Source organism: Mixophyes fleayi, chromosome 3, assembly GCF_038048845.1.
Source record: "Mixophyes fleayi isolate aMixFle1 chromosome 3, aMixFle1.hap1, whole genome shotgun sequence".
In the NCBI taxonomy this organism is placed as follows: Eukaryota; Metazoa; Chordata; class Amphibia; order Anura; family Limnodynastidae; genus Mixophyes; species Mixophyes fleayi.
The window spans coordinates 289948296-289967890 of record NC_134404.1 but is presented as its reverse complement, the minus strand read 5'-3'; the positions used below and the strand labels follow the sequence as shown (position 1 = coordinate 289967890).

General features: G+C 39.8%; 1 protein-coding gene across 2 annotated transcripts in view; it reads left to right on the top strand.

The window, feature by feature from the left end:
- PYGB (glycogen phosphorylase B) overlaps positions 1 to 19595 on the top strand; it is a 64724-nt gene that overhangs the window by 8193 nt on the left and 36936 nt on the right. Inside the window, exon 1 of one of the 2 annotated variants that reach the window (XM_075203773.1) lies at positions 9332 to 9677. The exons of the other annotated variant lie outside the window; for it this stretch is intronic. Within the exon in view, the coding sequence (XP_075059874.1) occupies positions 9435 to 9677 (243 nt within the window). The 5' untranslated portion in view covers positions 9332 to 9434. Of the gene's footprint in view, positions 1 to 9331; positions 9678 to 19595 lie in introns of those variants that run through there. 2 annotated transcript variants of the gene reach the window in all.

Genomic DNA, 19595 nt, shown 5'->3' with positions numbered 1-19595 from the left:
GTTTCCTAATCCTGTTGTCCAGTCCCTGGGCCCAATAACCCTATGGCAGTGCTTTGCATGGGTATCTAAACTTCTTTGTCCAGTGGTTGATCAGACTGCAACCAGGATCACATTGTGTGTTTAGGTTTGCTTCCTGCTACCACTCACCCAAAGTAATTGACCAAATTGTCCTTTCATTGTCACTCCACTTATGTAAATAAATAATCAAGTTTGCTGAATCAAATCATGATCAGAATTGATAAACAATTTTTAAATGAAGCAATCTTCATCATCATCATCATCATCATCATCATCATCATCATCATCATCCTCACCATTTATTTATATAGTGCCACTAATTCTGCACCCTGTACAGAGAACTCACATCAGTCCCTGCCCCATTGGGCCTTACAGTCTAAATTCCCTAACATACATACATACAGAGAGAGAGAGAGACTAAAGTAAATTTTGAAAGCAGCCAATTAACCTACTAGTATGTTTTTGGATCTTAGACAAAAACCTAAAAAAAAACTAAAACTTGGGAACAGGTGTTTGAATTAGCCAACAAGGTCACTTCTCAAAGAATAGATCCCACTGCGGAAGTAGCCTTACTACAGCACTTTCCCTCACAATTCCCTATACATGCTAGGTATGTGTTTGGCCACATCTTGATTGTTGCAAGAGCATCTTTGGCACAGAACTAGAAATCCCCAAATCTACCCTCGTTAAATAAAGTGATTGCTAAAGTACAGTTTAGCTTCATGATGGGGATGCCGTATTCTTCCTCCCCTTCCTTACCCCTAATGAAGTGAATGGCCTGGCATGTGTATATTACAGAGGGTGCGGGGGCAACCATGGCCCAAGCTGATTCGTTGCTACCCTTTTCACCGTTCTCCTTGAATGAGCCCCCATCAGGTTCCACATAGAGAACAAAAGGGAAAAAAAAAAAGTTGACCCACTGAGAGTTTGACCTCTACGGTTCTGTTGCATAATTGTCCTGCAGAGATGATAGCTGGTACTGTACTGTGTATTGTAATTTTGCTGCTGTGTAAAGTGTTCTTCCCCACAATGTACCCCTCCTTCCCCTCTCTTATTTTTGGCCTTCCCCCCCCCCTTTTTCTTTTTTTCTGTACCCCCTAAATTTGGAAGAAAAATAAAAATACTATTGAAGTTAAAAAACCCTAAAACCTAAAATCGCTAATTTTTAGTGATTCTGTTAGCATTGTGTGTTTTAATAATTCTACAAAGTAAATTTATTCAAATAAGCGAAATAAGAAAACTATGACATGTGAAGCAAAGTATGAATATTAGTGAATTTGTACTGCACTCAGACATGTCTTGGTTGCAATTGTTTAGCATTAATGCCTGGGCTAGGCCACTTGTAAGTTAATGTACTTAAATAATACAGTATATGGTAGGACAATGCAGAGGCACAATGGGCTGAATTCAAGGATACTTGAAGGATACTTGAATACTTTGTTTTATATGTTGACATTATCTACCTCTTGAATAGAACAACATGCTCTAATTGTACTAACAATTAGCCTCCCTCTCTCCCAGACATTCTTTTATTGGACATGATTAGTTTAGGAGACAGGGAGTGAAGTTGTATGTTGAGTGCCCTGATTACCAAGAGGGGACAAGGTGTTAAATCCAGGCCATAGTTAAAATAACAATAAGGAATCAAATTGTATGTTGATTATACATATGCATTTCTTAGTAGTATTCACACAGAATATATCCATTCTGTTGCTGCTTTTCTTCTATGTATCCCTATCAGTGCCGGGTCACACGTCTGTCCTGTGTGATGTAGTCTACAATACTTATCTTACTACTTGTCTGTGATATAGATAGATATATATATACTATAGACGCCTTACCAATAATACATACATTATTTACACAAACGCCTTACCAATAATACATACATTATTTACAGGACTACATACATATATTATTTGTTATTACACTGTAAAGCTAATAAATGTAATCAGAGTCCCCCAACCACATGAATTTTGATTTTCAATACAAGGTGAAGGCAAAATGTATGCTGCTTGGGTTAATTTATGATGTGGGTAGACTCCTTTAATTTATATCATTAGCAGCATTGATGTCATCACTTATAACTTGGACTCAGTCTGTTACAATTAACATTAATAATGCATATCTATATAATCAGGATAGTGGGTTAATTTTAGCAGGCATATATTTGTCATACATGTCAACCTTCTATAGTTGGCCTCCAAGAGCTCGGGGGGGATGGGGTTGATGAATTGTGTCATTTTGGCCCCACCTCTACTATGACATTCAGAAATTTGCGGCATTACATAGCAGGGGGCAGGGCTTAATGACAATTGTGACATTAAGTCCCGCCCCATAACACAATTGTGTTATTAAGCACCACCCTCATAAGGATCCAGGAGGATGCCTACTCTTCTAGGAGTCCGGGAGAACTCCCTGAAATTCAGGAGCCTCCCGGAAATTCCGGGAGAGTAGGCAAGTATGATATATGTGTACTTTGTAAACTGCTGATTTGGGACAGTAAATAGCAGGTATATCTCAGTGAATATTGTAGATTAGTGTGGTGAAATACTGAAGTAGCGTAATAACGCAGCTCACATGTCTTATATTGCTCTGATTTTACTAACGATTAAACCAAATTCATCCTATGTGGCTAAGATTCTGCAAAAAAATCTTAAATACTGAATAGCATACATTTTGAATATATTCACCAGCACATAATTAATAGGGAGGTCCCATGACACCTATACGTGTGATATACAAGTTAAACCTCACTTGCTATATGTTTGTTATTCACCTGGGAGCTCTATGGCTATACAAGCACAGAGGGACAAGGTCATAGTACTGGGAGGTGTCTTATTACATCCTCAATAATTACAAGTGCTATTATTCCAGACTATACACATTCTCTTCTAAAAGATTACATATCACTAATAAGATATAATAATACAAGGACCCCGTGGTCGTTAAATTTGCCTAAGTACCATTAATGTTGTCTGATACCTGAAAAATATTACAGTATCTTTTTCCTGCTGATTAGAGAGTTTATGACAACTCATGGTAAACACACTGGAGACATTGTTCCTAAGTATTATAGTGATTGCCTTGGTTTTCCTTCCCTCAAATAAATCTGTGTATTTAGTCCTTCTTTTCCTGCACTTTCTACACTTTCCTATTAACTGTTACTGTTAGTTATATGCACCACATTTTTGATTGAATATGAATATTATACATTGAATAGCATGTTATAACAAAGGTAAGTTGGTTAAAATGTGTATCTGATGTCTGGCAGATTATCAGGCTGGTATAGAAGGATTGGTGAAGCAATCTTTGCAGTAGGTTTATGTATTGCATTACAAAGAGTAAGGTTGGTTAAACATTTTTTGCGCTTCCCAAGAGTGTTGATAAAAGATGCAAACTGCCTGCCACGGTTTATCGTGGGGGCATGAAGGGCTTAATTACCTAATTTTTCCCCCTAGAAGGGACTAGATTGGCAAATATCTCAAGTTTGAAAGCGTTTAATAAAGCTGTGACCAAAATATTTTTGCCAAATACTTGTCTCAGAGTCTTTCTTTATTAACGCACTGTGGGGGACTCTGGTTGGTCGGCTTATACCCCTTAAGGCATTTTTAAAATGCAAAAGTTGTGTACATTTGAACACATAGGAGATGTTGTTTATTCATTTGCCCTCTGTCAATACCTCTGTAAGCATCCTGCAAACAGAATGATGTGAACCATTGTGTTTATGTAAGATATGTCTCTCTTGAGATAGAGTGAAGCTTTGGTAATGTAATTAAACCTTTAAATTGATTACTTGACAATTGGCAACAAATATCACTGTGTCAGAGAAAGCAAATAAACACAAATATTTTATTATTATCTTATTATCTTACACTGAAAACATAATATAATAATAATACAAATACCAGATATCTAAAAAATAACAAAATACACATTGATAACCTGGTATCAACTTTTTTACCGGACAGGGAATAAGAATGAGAGTGATAGTAATGTTCAACATGAAGTACTAGTAGGTTAATTGGCTGCTAACAAATTGACCCTAGTCTCTCTCTCTGTCTGTGTGTGTATGTTAGGGAATATAGACTGTAAGCTCCAATGGGGCAGGGACTGATGTGAGTGAGTTCTCTGTACAGCGCTGCGGAATTAGTGGCGCTATATAAATAAATGGTGATGATGATGATAATGAAGTAGGCCTGGGCCCCAGAAAACAGTGCTAGAGAAGCAGGCTTAGAGGTACAGAGGATGATGCATAATTAAAAGGAGAATACAAGGAGAGGACCCTGCTAGAGATGAGGTTGGAGATGTAGGTTGCACAAAGACGCATGAAAATTATATTATTTTAATATATCACTCCTCCAGCGGTTCAAAAATGCCTCTACAACCATTAAATTGCTATGTAGATATTGTAATGTATGGTCCAAAACTACTTTTCTTTCTTTCTGGAGCACCTGGCGGAATCAAACCTATGATCCAAGCTCTGTGAGGCAGCACTGCTAACTATGTGTTAATGAACGCAAGTAACTTGTAATGATGGAGAAACCTGCTCCAATAATCTGTTGGTGTTTCAAACTTTGGAATGCAGCAACACAACGCTTTTGTTCAATTGTTGTCCATTGTGGTCTGTTTTACATATGCCTATATGCATAATACAATTTTTATATGCAGCTTTTCCCTGTAAGCACAATACCCTTCAAGTGAATTATATAATAGAAAAGAAGTAGGGAAATAAAATTTGCATCAACACTGTGGACAAATTGTATACAATTGTATTGCAAGATTGTCATGGTCTCATTTACATAAAAACCTTTCTCTGGGTTTTATTCAAAATGGAAAACGGAAGCTGTAATCACTGATCCCCATAAGAAGTCATCTTCCTTGTTGACAACTATCAGCCACTTGTGCACAGGTACCCCCTTATCTGACAGTCACCTGATACACAGATATCCCCAATTACCAGCCACCTGTTACACAGATACCCGCTCAATTGACAGCCACCTGTTGCTCACATTTTCCCAGCCAGGGGCGCACGCAGGATTGTCAACCCCCCTGACCCAAAAAAAAAAACCATGGGCAGCAGCTCCGTTTCGGCAGCGCTGTCCTATACAGCACCGCCGCGGACGCTTCTTTGACAGCGCCGCGGATGCTGTATAGGACAGTGCCGATATGGTGGGCACTGAGTTAGCGCAGGGGGGGGGGGGTTTCTGGAGACTCGGAAACCCCCCTGCGTGCGCCACTGCCAGCTGTTGCACAAATACACACTCAACTGCCAGTCACCTGTTGCCCAGCTATCCCCAACTACTTGCTACTTGTTGCACAGATGCCCACCGACTACCAGCTACCCTCTCCTCAGCAACATAGCAGCTGATGTAGGTTCTTTTCTGATTCTTCCAGCGCCTCCATGTTGCACTGTAGATAATCCAAGGTTATGTAGAGCTGTGAACGAGCCCTCCTTGGTCCGGAATAATCCCGGGAACAAAATGAAGGTTATGGGTAGAAGTGCTGCTGCCGAGAACATGCAGGGCTATGAGTGTTTGACTTGTAACATGACAGTGAGCAGTACATATATAACGGTGTAACTAGGGGCCATTTTGTCACCCCAATTAACCTACCAATATGTTTTTGGAGTGTGGAAGGAAACTGGAACATCCAGAGGAATCCCACACAAACAAGGGAAGAGCAAACTCCACACAGATAGTGCCCTGATCGAATCAAACTGATGGCCCCCGTGCTGGGCATTGTGCCAGTATTGCAGCGTCTTCATTTTAGCACCTTGAGTGGTTTTATGTTTTAATATAGTATTATGCTTCTATACTACAAAGGACAGTGACAGTAGCTTTCTATGCATATTTCTGTGACTTCGGCCTGTTTGCTATGACTATGATTGTTACTTGTTACGGTGCTTCAGGTATCCTCCTATTCTATTGTTAGTTTTAATAAAGGCTTAGTTTTATCGTCTTTTTACTTGCACCAGCTACAGGTCTGGTGTAAGTGCTGATTACTAGTGATGATGGTAACGTATAACATGCTAGAACATGTGTTTGCAATCAGGAACAATTGTAAAAAGCATTTTATGTGCAGTAGACAACATCCTAATAAATGTATTTTATGAAAAAAAAAAGAATGAAAAAAACACTTTTTTTATTTGTTAATGTTTTGTCATTAATGACTATGAATATGGAGGTGCGTATGCTCGATATATGTGCATTTAAAAAAACAACAACACACAATACGTTTGTTTTCCGTGTGTTGAAAGCTAGCGGGAGTCTCTTTTTGGCATCATCCCCTCATTGGGTAGCTGGTTTTTGAGTTTGGGTGCACCCCTTTCTCAACGCATTGATACCTCCCGGCCTATGTGGTTCAGTCTTTGAAGGTGACAAAGAAATGGCAGATCGAAGTGGGCGAGGCAAAATACTCCTCTAGGAGGCTGTTATAGAGGAGGCTTTTGCGTGCCCACTTTGATGTGCCCCTGTTACTAAAGGATTGCCCAGGTGATATGTGCTCGAATGGTCTGTCTTTGGTCAATTCCAAGCGTGTCTTTTGGGGCTTAGTTACCCTGACTGGGTGTATGGAGCGCTCAAAAGATATGAGAATTTTGATTTACGTGTCCCAAACATGAACTCCTAGAACAGGCAGTAGAGGTCTTCACATATAGAAGACGCCTTTCCCGTAGAGCTGATTTTGCTCACCAGTACTCGGATGCCATCAGGTCTTAACTCTTAGTAGGAAATAATGTTTGGAGACCATAGCGCGGGTGGTGGGAGGAGTTCCAGGAGACAGGACAACCTGGAATGGTCCAAGATACAAGCCGAGGCAACTGGTAAACGAGGGCCAGTAATCAGGCAGAGGTCAGGGCATCAAGCATACAAGCAAAGTTCAGTATTCAAGCAGATGTCAGAGCACATTAAAGGCTGGCAGTGGGTGCGCTTGCTGAAAATGCTGATGCTGCTTCTATCAGAAGTATCTATCTATGAAAAGTAAAGGGTAAAGGAGCGCAATAAGCAGCTAGGGGGGTTAGTGTAAATGTGGTTGCTTATGTTTTAATGGCAAGGATTGTAAAGCGATACGGAAGTGCTACGGAATTTGCTAGCGCTATATAAATAAATGTTATTAACCACATTTACACTAACTTCCCCAACATGCTTATTGCGCTACTTTACCCTTTACTTTCCATAGACAGATGTCAGAGCAAAAACAGAGCAGGCAGGGTCCGGTACTTAGGCAGAGGTCAGGGTAACAGACAAGCAGGCAAGGTCCAGTATTCAGGCAGAGGTCACAGCCGGAGTCAGTCAATTAGAGCAAGAATGCACAGGAACAACCTGAAGCAGGACAGCAACTATGTAAACAGAAGCTATAACCAGCAGGGAGGCTAAGCCCTCCCTGCCTTAAATATTGCTGTCAGCCAATAGGATGGGGCCCAGGTGGCGACGAGAATTTGCCACAGGCAGCGAATGATTAATTCATTATGCCCCCACGTACGCACCCAGCATTCCGCCCTGATGCTGGGATGCGGCGAATCTGACAGGAGCATCCCGGCTGTTGTCCAGGCAACTGGGACGCCCTGGCTGGATGTGACGTCCTGGCTGTCTGACATTCAGCCGGGACACGAAGAGAAGTAGCAGCCGAGCCTTCACGAGTAGCGTGTTGGCTCGTGACATTAATCACTCATTTTTTTTTATTTTTTTTTTAAAGAACTTTATTTATAAAACACCAACACACATGTTCCACAAACAAAGTGAGGACTGAAACAGGCCATAGCAAATTACAATGTATAAATCCGGCAAGGACTGTGCACTTGCCTGAGCCAATACACTTAAAAACATAAAAAGAACAGGCAATTTACACATACATTTAATTGGACTGAAATGTGCAGAAAATTGTAGTACAATACCTCTAACAGTTGTATAAGAGTGTGGGATTTTGTTTTTTTGCTCCAAAATATTAGGAAGAGGAGATGGGGTTAGATTGGAAAGGGGGTGGGGGACAATTAGAAAGTATTTGTTTTTTTAGTTAGCACAGTTGTTAGATTTTACACCTGTGCACAGTGTTTAGTGTTCATTAGGGGCAAAATCCTTCCCTGTAGTCCGGCTGTGGATAGTATTCTGCATGAGGTTTGGAAAATAAGGGAAGTGAGGAGGGGCCGGATGGATGCTGCGAGCTAAGGTAGACTTCTCGGCTGTCTATCCTGTTCTTTCACTATTAGATTTTGTGGAAATCCTTTTTTTTAGTAAGGTTTACATACATTTAAAGTTTGTTTTCTTTTCCTGACAGTCAACGGTGTATGGGTGGTATTATAGATTGGTGGCGAGGTTGTTGTGATGCAGAATATTGTGTTAGAGAATGTCATGTTTATAGTGTATGTATATAGTTATCTTATTTGTGATGTGATACAGTAGTTTTTGTGGAGGGATTGTAGGAGAATTGGGTGTTTTGATAATGTGAAGTTTCGTTCCTATTTGTCCTAATTACCCTTTGTTGTTGTATATAGTCTTTTTATTTTGGACAAAGTGATATGGGATTTATTTTTGTTGCAATTTTTAATAAAAAACATCAACCATTGCAAAACTGCAGCTACTTATTCAAAATGATGAAAATGCTATCTGTGCCCACATTGCCACCTGATTTCATGCCCAAAGCAGTGTTGGGCCAGGCAAAAGACAAGTGTTTTATATGTAACTGACTACTCTGTGTTAATCATCTATATCAAATTGGTGGCCCAACAGCATTTAACCCTTGGAAAACTACAGCTTATTCAAAATGATGAAAATGCTATCTGTACCCACTTTGTCACCTGATTTCATGCCCAAAACAGTGTTGGGCCAAGCAAATGACAAGTGTTTTATATGTAACCCTGTGTTGATTCCCACTATCAAATGTGTGCTCCAGTGGCATTTAACCCTTCCAAAACTACAGCTACTTTGCACCCTGATTTCATGCCCAAAACCTTGTTGGGTCTGGCTAAATACTATTGCAGTTTGTGTAAAGGACACCCTTTAGTGTTAATCTGGTGTGAAATCAGTTGTCCAACTTGATTTAATCCTTTAAAAATGACCTTTTCTGAATAAGAAGCTGCAGTCTGAATAAGAAGTGAATAAGAAGCTAACTGCAGCCTCGTTGAACATTGCAAGTGTAGGTAGGACACAAAGGTTTTGTGTATCTCATTAAGTAGCTCAGTATTAAGCTTGAAATGAGCCTGCTGAACACAGGATATGTTAATAAGTAAAGAGGAGGTTGGGCACAAGTCCCGGCTATTATTACTGTATCTTTCTTTCCAGGAGGCAGGTCTGCAGAGTATTGGTGCACGACAGAGCTTGTACATCCCTCATCCCTCCCTCTGCAGCTAAGAGGGGCTGAGCAGAGCTGGACGACCCACAGTCAAAGCTGCAAACAGATCTCATCCCTACTGAGAAGCAATGGCTGTCCCCCTGTCTGACACCGATAAGAGGAAGCAGATCAGTGTGAGAGGCATCGCAGGTCTCGGGGATGTGTCTGAGGTCAGGAAGAGCTTCAACAGACATCTCCACTTCACCTTAGTGAAGGACAGGAACGTGTCCACCCCCAGAGACTATTACTTTGCCCTGGCACATACTGTCCGGGACCACCTGGTAGGGAGATGGATCCGGACCCAGCAGTATTACTACGAGAAGGATCCCAAGGTAATTCCAGAAAGCACTTCCCATTACATGCAATGCCACAAACACTTCTCATTACATGCAATGCCACAAGGGGCAGGTACATTACACCACACCGTGCATGCTCAGTGGATAACACAAATCATCCATCTTGACTTGTTTTGCAGAATTAATGCAGCATCTCCCAAATGTCAGACCAGTGGATCCAGTTGGAAAGTGACAAAAATAATGAATGTTTATTTAGCAAAGTGCGTTAGCGGAAGCGATGACCTAATTACGTTTGCATGGTTTCTATCAGATGTGCTGTCTCTCGGGTAACAAAAATGCAAATAATATATTGTTATTGCCGAGCTGTCCATGCCCTGCCCCTGTTACCACAGTCCCCATAGCTGGTTCGTGCTCACAGCAGGTTACACAGTGCGATATTCATTCACTAATGTCTGCCTTGAATGTTTACTGCACCCATTCTGTCTGCAGGATGCAGATATATAGATGTGGTATCTGTGCTGCAGTGAGGCCTCACGATGGAGTTGTTAATGTGCCAGTGCTGCAGAGATGTGTTTGTGTACGCGTTTGTCGGTACGTGTGTGTTTTACATGTATGCTTGGTACATTATGTATATACTGTACATGTGTGTCCTCGCTGTGACCTCTTTAATGTTGCTGATAGTATGATAGTAAGAGTTACAATAGCCTAATATATGAAATATATATATATATATATATACACACACACACACACACACACATATATATATATATATATATATATATATATATATATATATATATATATATATATATATATATATATATATATATACATATATATACACACACACACACACACACACACACATTGTGTATGTGTGTGTCAGTCTTCACTTTGAACCCTTTTCATTTCACTGGTGGCAATATTGAGTTGCAATACATATGCATTTTAATGATTCACAGGGGAACCTCCATATATTGATGTGTTGCACGCAGTAAATTTAAAGGTCTACTGCTCTGTTTTCGAGCAAGGCAGATGCACAGTCAGTGCTGCCATTTTTAGATGAGGTGATGAGGCCTGTAGGAATAGCTCAGCTGTGACAAGCTCCAATGGGACTGACTCCTCTGGTATGCATTATATACAGGGCCTCCAGAGTGCTAGCTCTGGGGCCCCTACACAACTAGGCCCCCCACAAACTAATTGGACTTCCTGCCACTTGGTAAACCAGAGTTTGACTGCAAGTTATTTTTAAGAAGTACATTTATTGAAAGGGACATTATACTGTTGGCGATATGATAGAATCTGTCTATAGATGATATGACTCATTTACTTAGGTGCAAGTAACACAATGGAAGCAATAGTGTGGTTGACTACTGTGTTTTACGGCAAATGTTGTACTTAAATGCATTTTAGTCATGAAGATGTCAAATATAAATGGTTCTTTCTTGGTGAGGGGATAGACTGAAACAAATTATTTTACAAGCCAGGAAAAGTATAATTTCCACTATTGTGCCATTAAGAGTTATGATTTTCCAGATTGTTTTTTAAATACAGGCAGTAGTAAGCTTTTTTAATTATTCACATCTCTTAGGAAACAGACATTGAGTAGAAACTGTCCAGGAACACAGAATTGACCTTTGAAATAACTTAACAAGTATTAGATTAATTCTGTTAGAAATACATTTTACATAAATCAGCGTAGAAATGGGAGGACAGCTTGTATAATGCTGTGTCTGTTTTTCATGCTTGGTGTCATTGTGATAAAAATACATCTATATAGCAGAGGTTGTGGATCAATTGAATGACCTTGCTGTAGAAACTAGGTGATTAATGTAACGCTGATGCAGAAGCATAGAGCACATCATTTATATGGTTTAATAGAAGTAAAATTAATGGTTAAATATGAAATATGTTCAAATAGTTTTTCCATTAACGTTGTTTTTCTTGATGATGGCTGTATATTGGTTATGCAGCTATATTCTATACACACTGTATTCATTCTTATTTAAACAACTACAATTTATTGACATCACAATGTAGTATTACAAAAATTTTTAGACAGAAGAGCATGCAAGGTAACAAGGAGAGAGTAAAGGATGCAAAGTGTAAAAATAAATGGACAGAGCAAAGATAACTGCACTTGTTTTGAATTCACAGAGTTTGTGGGCTTCAATGACCCCAATGGTGGCCAAGAATGATTAAAATACATTCAGATCTGGGTGAAATTGTGCGTGGTCACTGAGCGCGCTCGCCAGTAGTCACTGGTTACCCACACTAGCTATGTTGTTGCATGCTGCACACACGTACTGGCCATCTCTATTTTTACACTGCATTTTAGACTTGGGCTAAGACGCGCCCTTCTCACAACTGTAAATCAGGTTGCACTTTTTACATCCCCCCCCACCCACAGCACACAATGGTGTTTGCTGCTTGTAGCTGGCTTTAAAGTAGCACCTTTGTGTGTATGTCACACCTGCAGCCTGGCTGCTTCTACTATCTATATTTGGTTGGATGATTCAGCTGTGTGCAGAGTATTTTTACCCACAGTGACAATAATACAAGCTTTCCATTAATTGGCTTTATCCATAATCTCGTTATACACATTTTCTGTCTAATGTATATGTTCCATTTATCAAATGTTATCCTTTTTTTTTTGTACATCCCTATCTCATTCTCATTGTCTTCATACTGAGGCAACATAAATTCTTATCATGCAAAAGAAAGTATAATACTTGTAATTAATTTTTGCCAAATGTTTTCCATTAAGTTACCACAGATGAATGCAGTGTAATGTAAGAGGCAAGATAGCATTTGAAGCCAATGTAGAGCAGTGTGGTAGTCCTTCATATTCTTAGGGCTTGTCACATGGGGCTCCCAGGAAAGGGAAGAAACAAGGGGAGACGAGGGGTTATGAAAGGAGAGAAAAATCCCTAATTCATGTCATATTTCTCAATGTGACATGAATTAGGGATTGTTCTCAATTGTTGTACTCTGAAAATATTGTAGTGACTTAGAAGTGACCTCCTAAAAGAAAGTAGGACTTGTCACTGTGCTGAGGGCTCATTGTTGAGGTTTCTCTCAACTCACGTCATGCATACCTTATTGTCCAATATCTGTTGAATGTTTTTTCACGTTGAGTGACTAGGAGGTAAATGTATCAAGCTGAGAGTTTTCCGGCAGGTTTGAAAAACCAATCAGATTCTAGCTATCATTTATTTAGTACACTATACAAAATGATAGCTAGAATCTGATTGGTTGCTATAGGCAACATCTCCACTTTTCAAACCCACCGGAAAACTCTCAGCTTGATACATTTACCCCTAGGTCTTATATCTACATTAACGTGTTTACTCTCCCCACTGCTTAGAGTACCTCTTATTATCACTTTTGCAAGTGGAAAACTAGGAATTTTTGGTATATTTGCATTGGGAAAGTGGTGTAGAATAAATACCTCTCTTGGGCGTCTGAGTATCATAATGCAGGAGATAAAGATAGAGACAGCAATCTATAATAACATCTGCAGACATTGTAAACAAGTGTTACAAGCTGTAACAAACAAATCTGATAATAACCCAGGGAGGAGCTTGGGGTGAAGGCTCTGAGTTCCGCATGCGGGCTAAGGGTCACCTGTTGCCCAACACAAGGCAAATCAGGAAATGCTGCAGTATTGTTCAGATAGCTATGTACTAAATGCAGAGAGTACAGAAGTGTAGAGTAACAGAGAACATCCACAAGAAGAATGTCAGAGGCACCGTAAGTTCTTTTTATGATGCTATAGCCGTGGCATTTGCTAACTTCTAGCTGTAGACTTCTTTAAGTCGTATTCAATACTGTGATTGGTCTGATTTTCCAATGGGCTTTATTTATTTGGCGAATCGAGATAAATTGGCAAATTTGACTGGTTTTCAGAATCGGGTGAATCGGTTACACCCATCTCTACTCCCGTTGCTTTCAGGAAGTGTACTACTGCTAGCTAGTTCCAGGTTTCCTAATGGGAAAATGCATGTCTGGAATAACCTGTGTTATGAATCAGGCGATTCCAACCTGTGGATTGGATATTACTTTCCTGGGTGACTGTCTTGTTGCAAAAAAAAAAATCTTGTAGCATTTTATATTGTTGTTGCATGGCTTTTCATATCACAACTTGTGACAAGTTCAACAGCAATTATTACTTTTGCAAGCAATGAAGAAAGATCATATTTTACATGTCCCTGGTTCATTCAAATGTGCTATCTCCAAATGAATGAACTGGTTTTAACAGTTGGTAGAGATTGTGGTTAATGACATGCACATGAGCATACACTGTTCATCTACTTCTGTGCAGTGTATATGGAATCTTTGGATTTACATATTTCCCTTGTGATAGGTTTTTATATGAAGCCCTATACCGTTGCCCCTATATGAGTGGGTATCACGCAGGTGATTTCTAATTATTTTTGCGGCAATCTCTGCATGTCATGGGGTTTAGGCCATGGCTGACAGATCCTGAAAGCAAGACCCTTTAGTCTGGTTACTGACCGGTTTTAGGAAAATGCCAGTGACACTGTATGTCAAAGGTCAAAGTCTGCTCTATTTAATTGTCACTGCAATTCCTAGTGGGAATCGGGTCATTGAAACCAAAGAGTTCCATTTATATAATTATAAATTATTACATAATTTTACTAGAATTAAAGGAAAGCTAGTAAAAATATATTTTTTTACGCCACTGCGTAAAGGAGCTTTTAAGGAGAATTACCTGAACAAATGACAGCCTGGTTTCATGCTTTATAGTGCTAAGTTCTTTATTGGATTAATGGTTCTTATGGTTTCCCCTGTATGAGACTGCAGAATAACAAAGTGACCTTGACTGGATGACCTTATTGAGGTAATTGGCTGAGCTTTACGCTTCGTTCATCTATATTTCATTGTATGGATCCTTTTCAGAACATAAGTCACAGTGAACATTGAGAGAAAGGTTCTCCACATGCCTTTCACTGCATCGTTGGTGACTTCATTTTTTAATTACTTTTCATTTTCAATGTAAAAACAAACATGTAAAATAGAACAAATGTTCAGTACTGAAAGGGACCGTGACAAAAAAATACAATAATGTTTTACTGTTGTGCGACTGCTCAGCTGCTTCCAGTGTTATCATACCCCCAGAGGTCATTCATAGTATTACACATCATTGCCCCCAAGAGCTTGCTTTGGTAATAAGCCGCATTTGGTATATTTATAAAGTAGAATAGATAACAAACATTTTAAATAACCTCGTTTAATGAAACTTGGCATCCAGGCTTCCTTGCAGTTGTTTTGCTCTCCCCTTTAAGAAAGCAGATGGACTCTCCCACCCACCTCCTATCCCCTCCTTATTCTCCCTACATAGACCGTTACCATCCTCCCTAGATAACTTAACAGTGCCATTGTTCATCTTATTATATATTGTCTTTGCACAGTGATATACTAAATATCTTCTATATTCTGTATTGTCATTTTATAAAAAACAAATAAATAAAAAATATTTCCATTACACACGTAAACAAGGCAAACATGAGACATTTGGGTTAGATATACTTTTTCTTGACAAGTAGAGGGTTTTTTTACTTTTATGTTTTTATAACAGTTCAGATAAACATGCAGCAGAAGTCATTCTCCACAGTGAACCTTTCATATGGTTTCTTTGAAGGCTAATTCCACCCAAAACTAAATAATATAAAATGAAATACAAAATATTACTTTGGTGCTCTTTGTTGACAGCCAGTTTTGTGGTCCTCCAATGTCTGTAGCAGTTCTGCCCAGGGGATCATCAGTAATACCTGTTTTCAGACAGGCAGCTCTGTTGTGGATGCACCTTCTTGAACTCCCAAATTTGTGTAAATTAGAGGTTCATGGGGGGTATACTTTGGCAAAATGCTGTTAGTTTAAAAGAGCGCTCCAAAGCAGGGGAGAACATATGCTGCACTTAACCATTACAGGCACTGGTGGACCTGCCAAATCAGGGTTCCACTGGAGGTAAGATTTTATACTTTATCTAACTTAATTGGAATTAACCTTGAAAGTGATATTTTGTGAAATATTTACATACAAACTACCCTATGCTCTACTGTATAAAGTAGAGCTTCACATTCTAAGCAGAAACCCATTCTATAGGTAGAATGCAGAGCCCAGTTCCAGAGGTAACCAAGAAGAGCATGGTGCATTCTGGTTGCTCATTTACAAAGCAGAGTCTATGCTAGTATCAGTCATACATTAAAGCCCGTGGTTACATGTGTACAATACAGACTCCAATCTGGTTGAAAGTAAACAATGCAGAGCTTATTCTTGGGACAAGTATATAAAACAAAGTCTATTCTGGCACGTTTACAAAGGAGATCCCAGTCTAGTGGCAAGTATACAAAGTGGAGCCGATTTGGATGACAAGTATGCAATTCTACTTGTTTATAATGAAAGGCAGGGCCCATTATGTTATCTAGAAAACAGTAAATCTATTCCAGTCTAGTGGCAAGTAAACAATTCTAATAGGTATATTTACTAAACTGGGGGCTTGAGTGGAATGGAGATGTTACCTATGGCAACAAATCAGATTTTAGCTGTCAATTTGTAGAATGTATTAAATAAATGATAACTAGAATCTGATATAGGCAACATCTCCACTTTTTTAACCCTCAGTTTAGTAAATATACCCTTAAGTCTTTGTGACTAGTAACACATCCCCTCTCCAACACCTGTAGCACCACATTTCCTGCACCACCTCTGTAGTACCACATTTCTCCCATCACCTCTATTGTAACAAATCCCCCCATCACCTCTGTAGTACCACATTTCCCCACCACCTGTAGTAACACATTGCCCCATTACCTGTAGTAACACATTTCCCCCATTACCTCTGTAGTAACACATTTCCCCCATTACCTGTAGTAACACATTTCCCCCATTACCTCTGTAGTAACACATCTCTCCATCACCTGTAGTAACAAATCTCTCCATCAACTCTGTAGTAACACATTTCCCCACCACCTATAGTAACACATTTCCCCACCACCTATAGTAACACATTTCCCCATCACCTGTAGTAACACATTTCTCCATCACCTCTAGTAACACATTTCCCCACCACCTATAGTAACACATTTCCCCACCACCTATAGTAACACATTTCCCCACCACCTATAGTAACACATTTCTCCATCACCGGTAGTAACACATTTCTCCTCTCCCTTCTGCAGCAACACCTAATTCACCACCCCATAGTAACACATTTTCCTCACCTGTAAGAACACATCCCCTCTGTAGCAGCACATTCCCCCCACAGCCCCCCCATAGTAACACTTACCCCTGCAATGTCTCACTATCCTCCGGAGGCTGCTCATTAGTAAAGGGCACTCTGGCAGTGAATCAGTGGGGAGCTCATTTAATCTGATTTGCAGCCAAACCTTAGTAACAAATGTCTGACCTCTCAGCGACTGTAGGCTTGCGGAATGGGGGAATCCCCCAAACATCCTGCCCCCAGCCACACTGACACCCTGCACAATGCGGGATAGATAGAAGGGGCCCTAGGACAGGAATACTGCAGTAGTCTTTCCGTCCCGGCGTCCTGGGTCTTGCTATATTTGTTCTGCTTCACATGGGCTGCCAAAATGGCCTTGTGCTCCAGTGTTATAAAGTACTATGAATTAGTATATATTCTATAGTACAGTATAGAGTCCCATTCTGATGTCTAGCATGCAAATCACAAAATGTTCTGGTAACTAGGAAATAAACCAGAACCAATGTTTGTGTCAGTCACATAAAGCAGATCAGAATTATTTTCATTTTGAAAGCTGCACCAGAGGATTGGTCAGAATATGAATGGTTGCTATGGGTTACACATTCCACTATATTATTTAATATCCTCTTTAGTGTATTTAGCCAGTCATAGTGTCTAAAAATGTGTATTATTTGTCCTTATTATTTATTGATCATTTAAATATGGACTAAAAACCTCACTAAAAACTAAGAATGGAAAAAATATTTCTGTTTGTTGAGCTGGCAGAGAGTTGTTTGTAGACATTTAAATGATGAAAGGGTTTTATGCAAATATTATCTAAAAGTGGAAATGAGCTAGAGAATTCAATGATGAAAATTGAGGAATACAGGATTTAAAAGGACATGTGAATGTAATTTGCAAAAGTAGAAAGTCCACCAGCTTGCTGTGATCAATGATGAGATGTTGAACTATCGCTGTTCACATGGGAAACAAATATTATAGTAATGTTTATGATTGAGGTTGCATTGATAATATATGTTATGTTTGTATATTTAAAGCAGCAATCCCATGTAGAAGATTTAATTTTTTAAAATAGCAAGTTAAGTTCCTTTAAAGCATGCATCTGTCATTTTTCTATAAATCATTATCTCCTTTTCAAAATTTCTCAGGAGGTTGCAAAATATATGTGTCAGTTACATGGACAGGCTCACAGCTCTCAACAGTCCATGTGAAGACAGAGGGGGAATTGAAAGGGCAGGATTTTACATTGCACAGAGCTCAGGGGGGTAATCGAATCCTATCTGCTCCCTACATCATGTGTCATGTGACTGAGGTTGCCACGGTAGTCTATGACTGTGCAGAATTCTGAATCATTAATAGCGACCTGAAGAAACAAACCAAGGAAAAATTGTAAACGTCAACATTATTTTTATAGTCGGCCATAATGATTTATGTTAAAAAACACATCTGTTTTTTAACGAGATTGCTGCTTTTAATACAAGATGATATCTACTCTCATACAACACATATCATCTGTTTGCCTTAATTTTTAGTTGTGTTTTACTAGGGTCTGAGCACCTTATTTAGTCTGCACATTCTAATCGTGCGCATGTATCCTGTTTATTAACAGGTCATCAGAATGCTCACAGCCTAGATAATCAGGTCATCGGGATGGTCACAACAGCAGGAGATGATTGTGCTGATCTTGTGAGCGTCAGTGACCCGTCCACTTATATGACTGTTATAGGGCTGCATGTGACTGAGGCATTGTAATGGTGACAAGCAGAAATCTACAGACTGAGCGTTGCATAGTCCAGAAAGCAGAGTCCCAAAGCACAGAGAAATAATGTCAGGCTACTGTCAAGCTGTAGCAGGAAGTTTGTGGTGTCACACAGTTCTGTATGAATAGCAATTCATACATGTCACTTGTTTAAGCTGTACTACAAAATTAACATAACCTGATTGGATGAGCAACACCATTATCTTGTGCACCAGCGTTCATCATTGTACTCCATTGTGACTTATTTATGTAATAGCACATATCATAGCATAAATGTGATTGAACCCATAGCAGCCAGTCTAACACTTGCTTCCATTAGTCTAAAGCAGGTCACATACGTGCAAATGTCACTGACCAGCTCAGGGGCATTTCTTTTACCTTTAAAATGTTCCTAACACCACTTTCATACTGCCACTCAGGCAACACTCAGGTTCATACACCCGGGATATTTTCTGGGGGGCAGAGGCTCCCCCGGAGTCAAAATCCCGGGTAGACCGCGTCTGCCTGGTGTGTCCATGGCAACATCACAAGGGGAGCTCTGATTGGCTGTTTTTTTTTTTCTTTTCTTTTCACTTACACATTGTGTCTGGTGAGACCCGCGTTGAAAAACCGGGGTTGCAACATTCATAGTGCAGGCTTCCCGGGGCAGACCCGGGAATTACCCCACCAAAAATCCTGGGTCTGATGACCCGGGAATTAGATCTGGGACCATTCATACTGCACCTCGACCCGGGTCGTCTGGGCTTGCCCTGGCAAAAACCAGGGTTTTTGGTGCAGTATCAATGGGGTATAATAGGCTGCTGGAATTTGCCAGCCCTCCCCTGGGCCAGCTTGACTTTTCTTTTAACCAGCTAGACCAGTGATGGGCAAACTTTTTCAGGAGCGGGTCAAATAAAAAAGAAAAACTTTAGGTGGGCCAATATAATTTATTAAAAACCTCAAATAT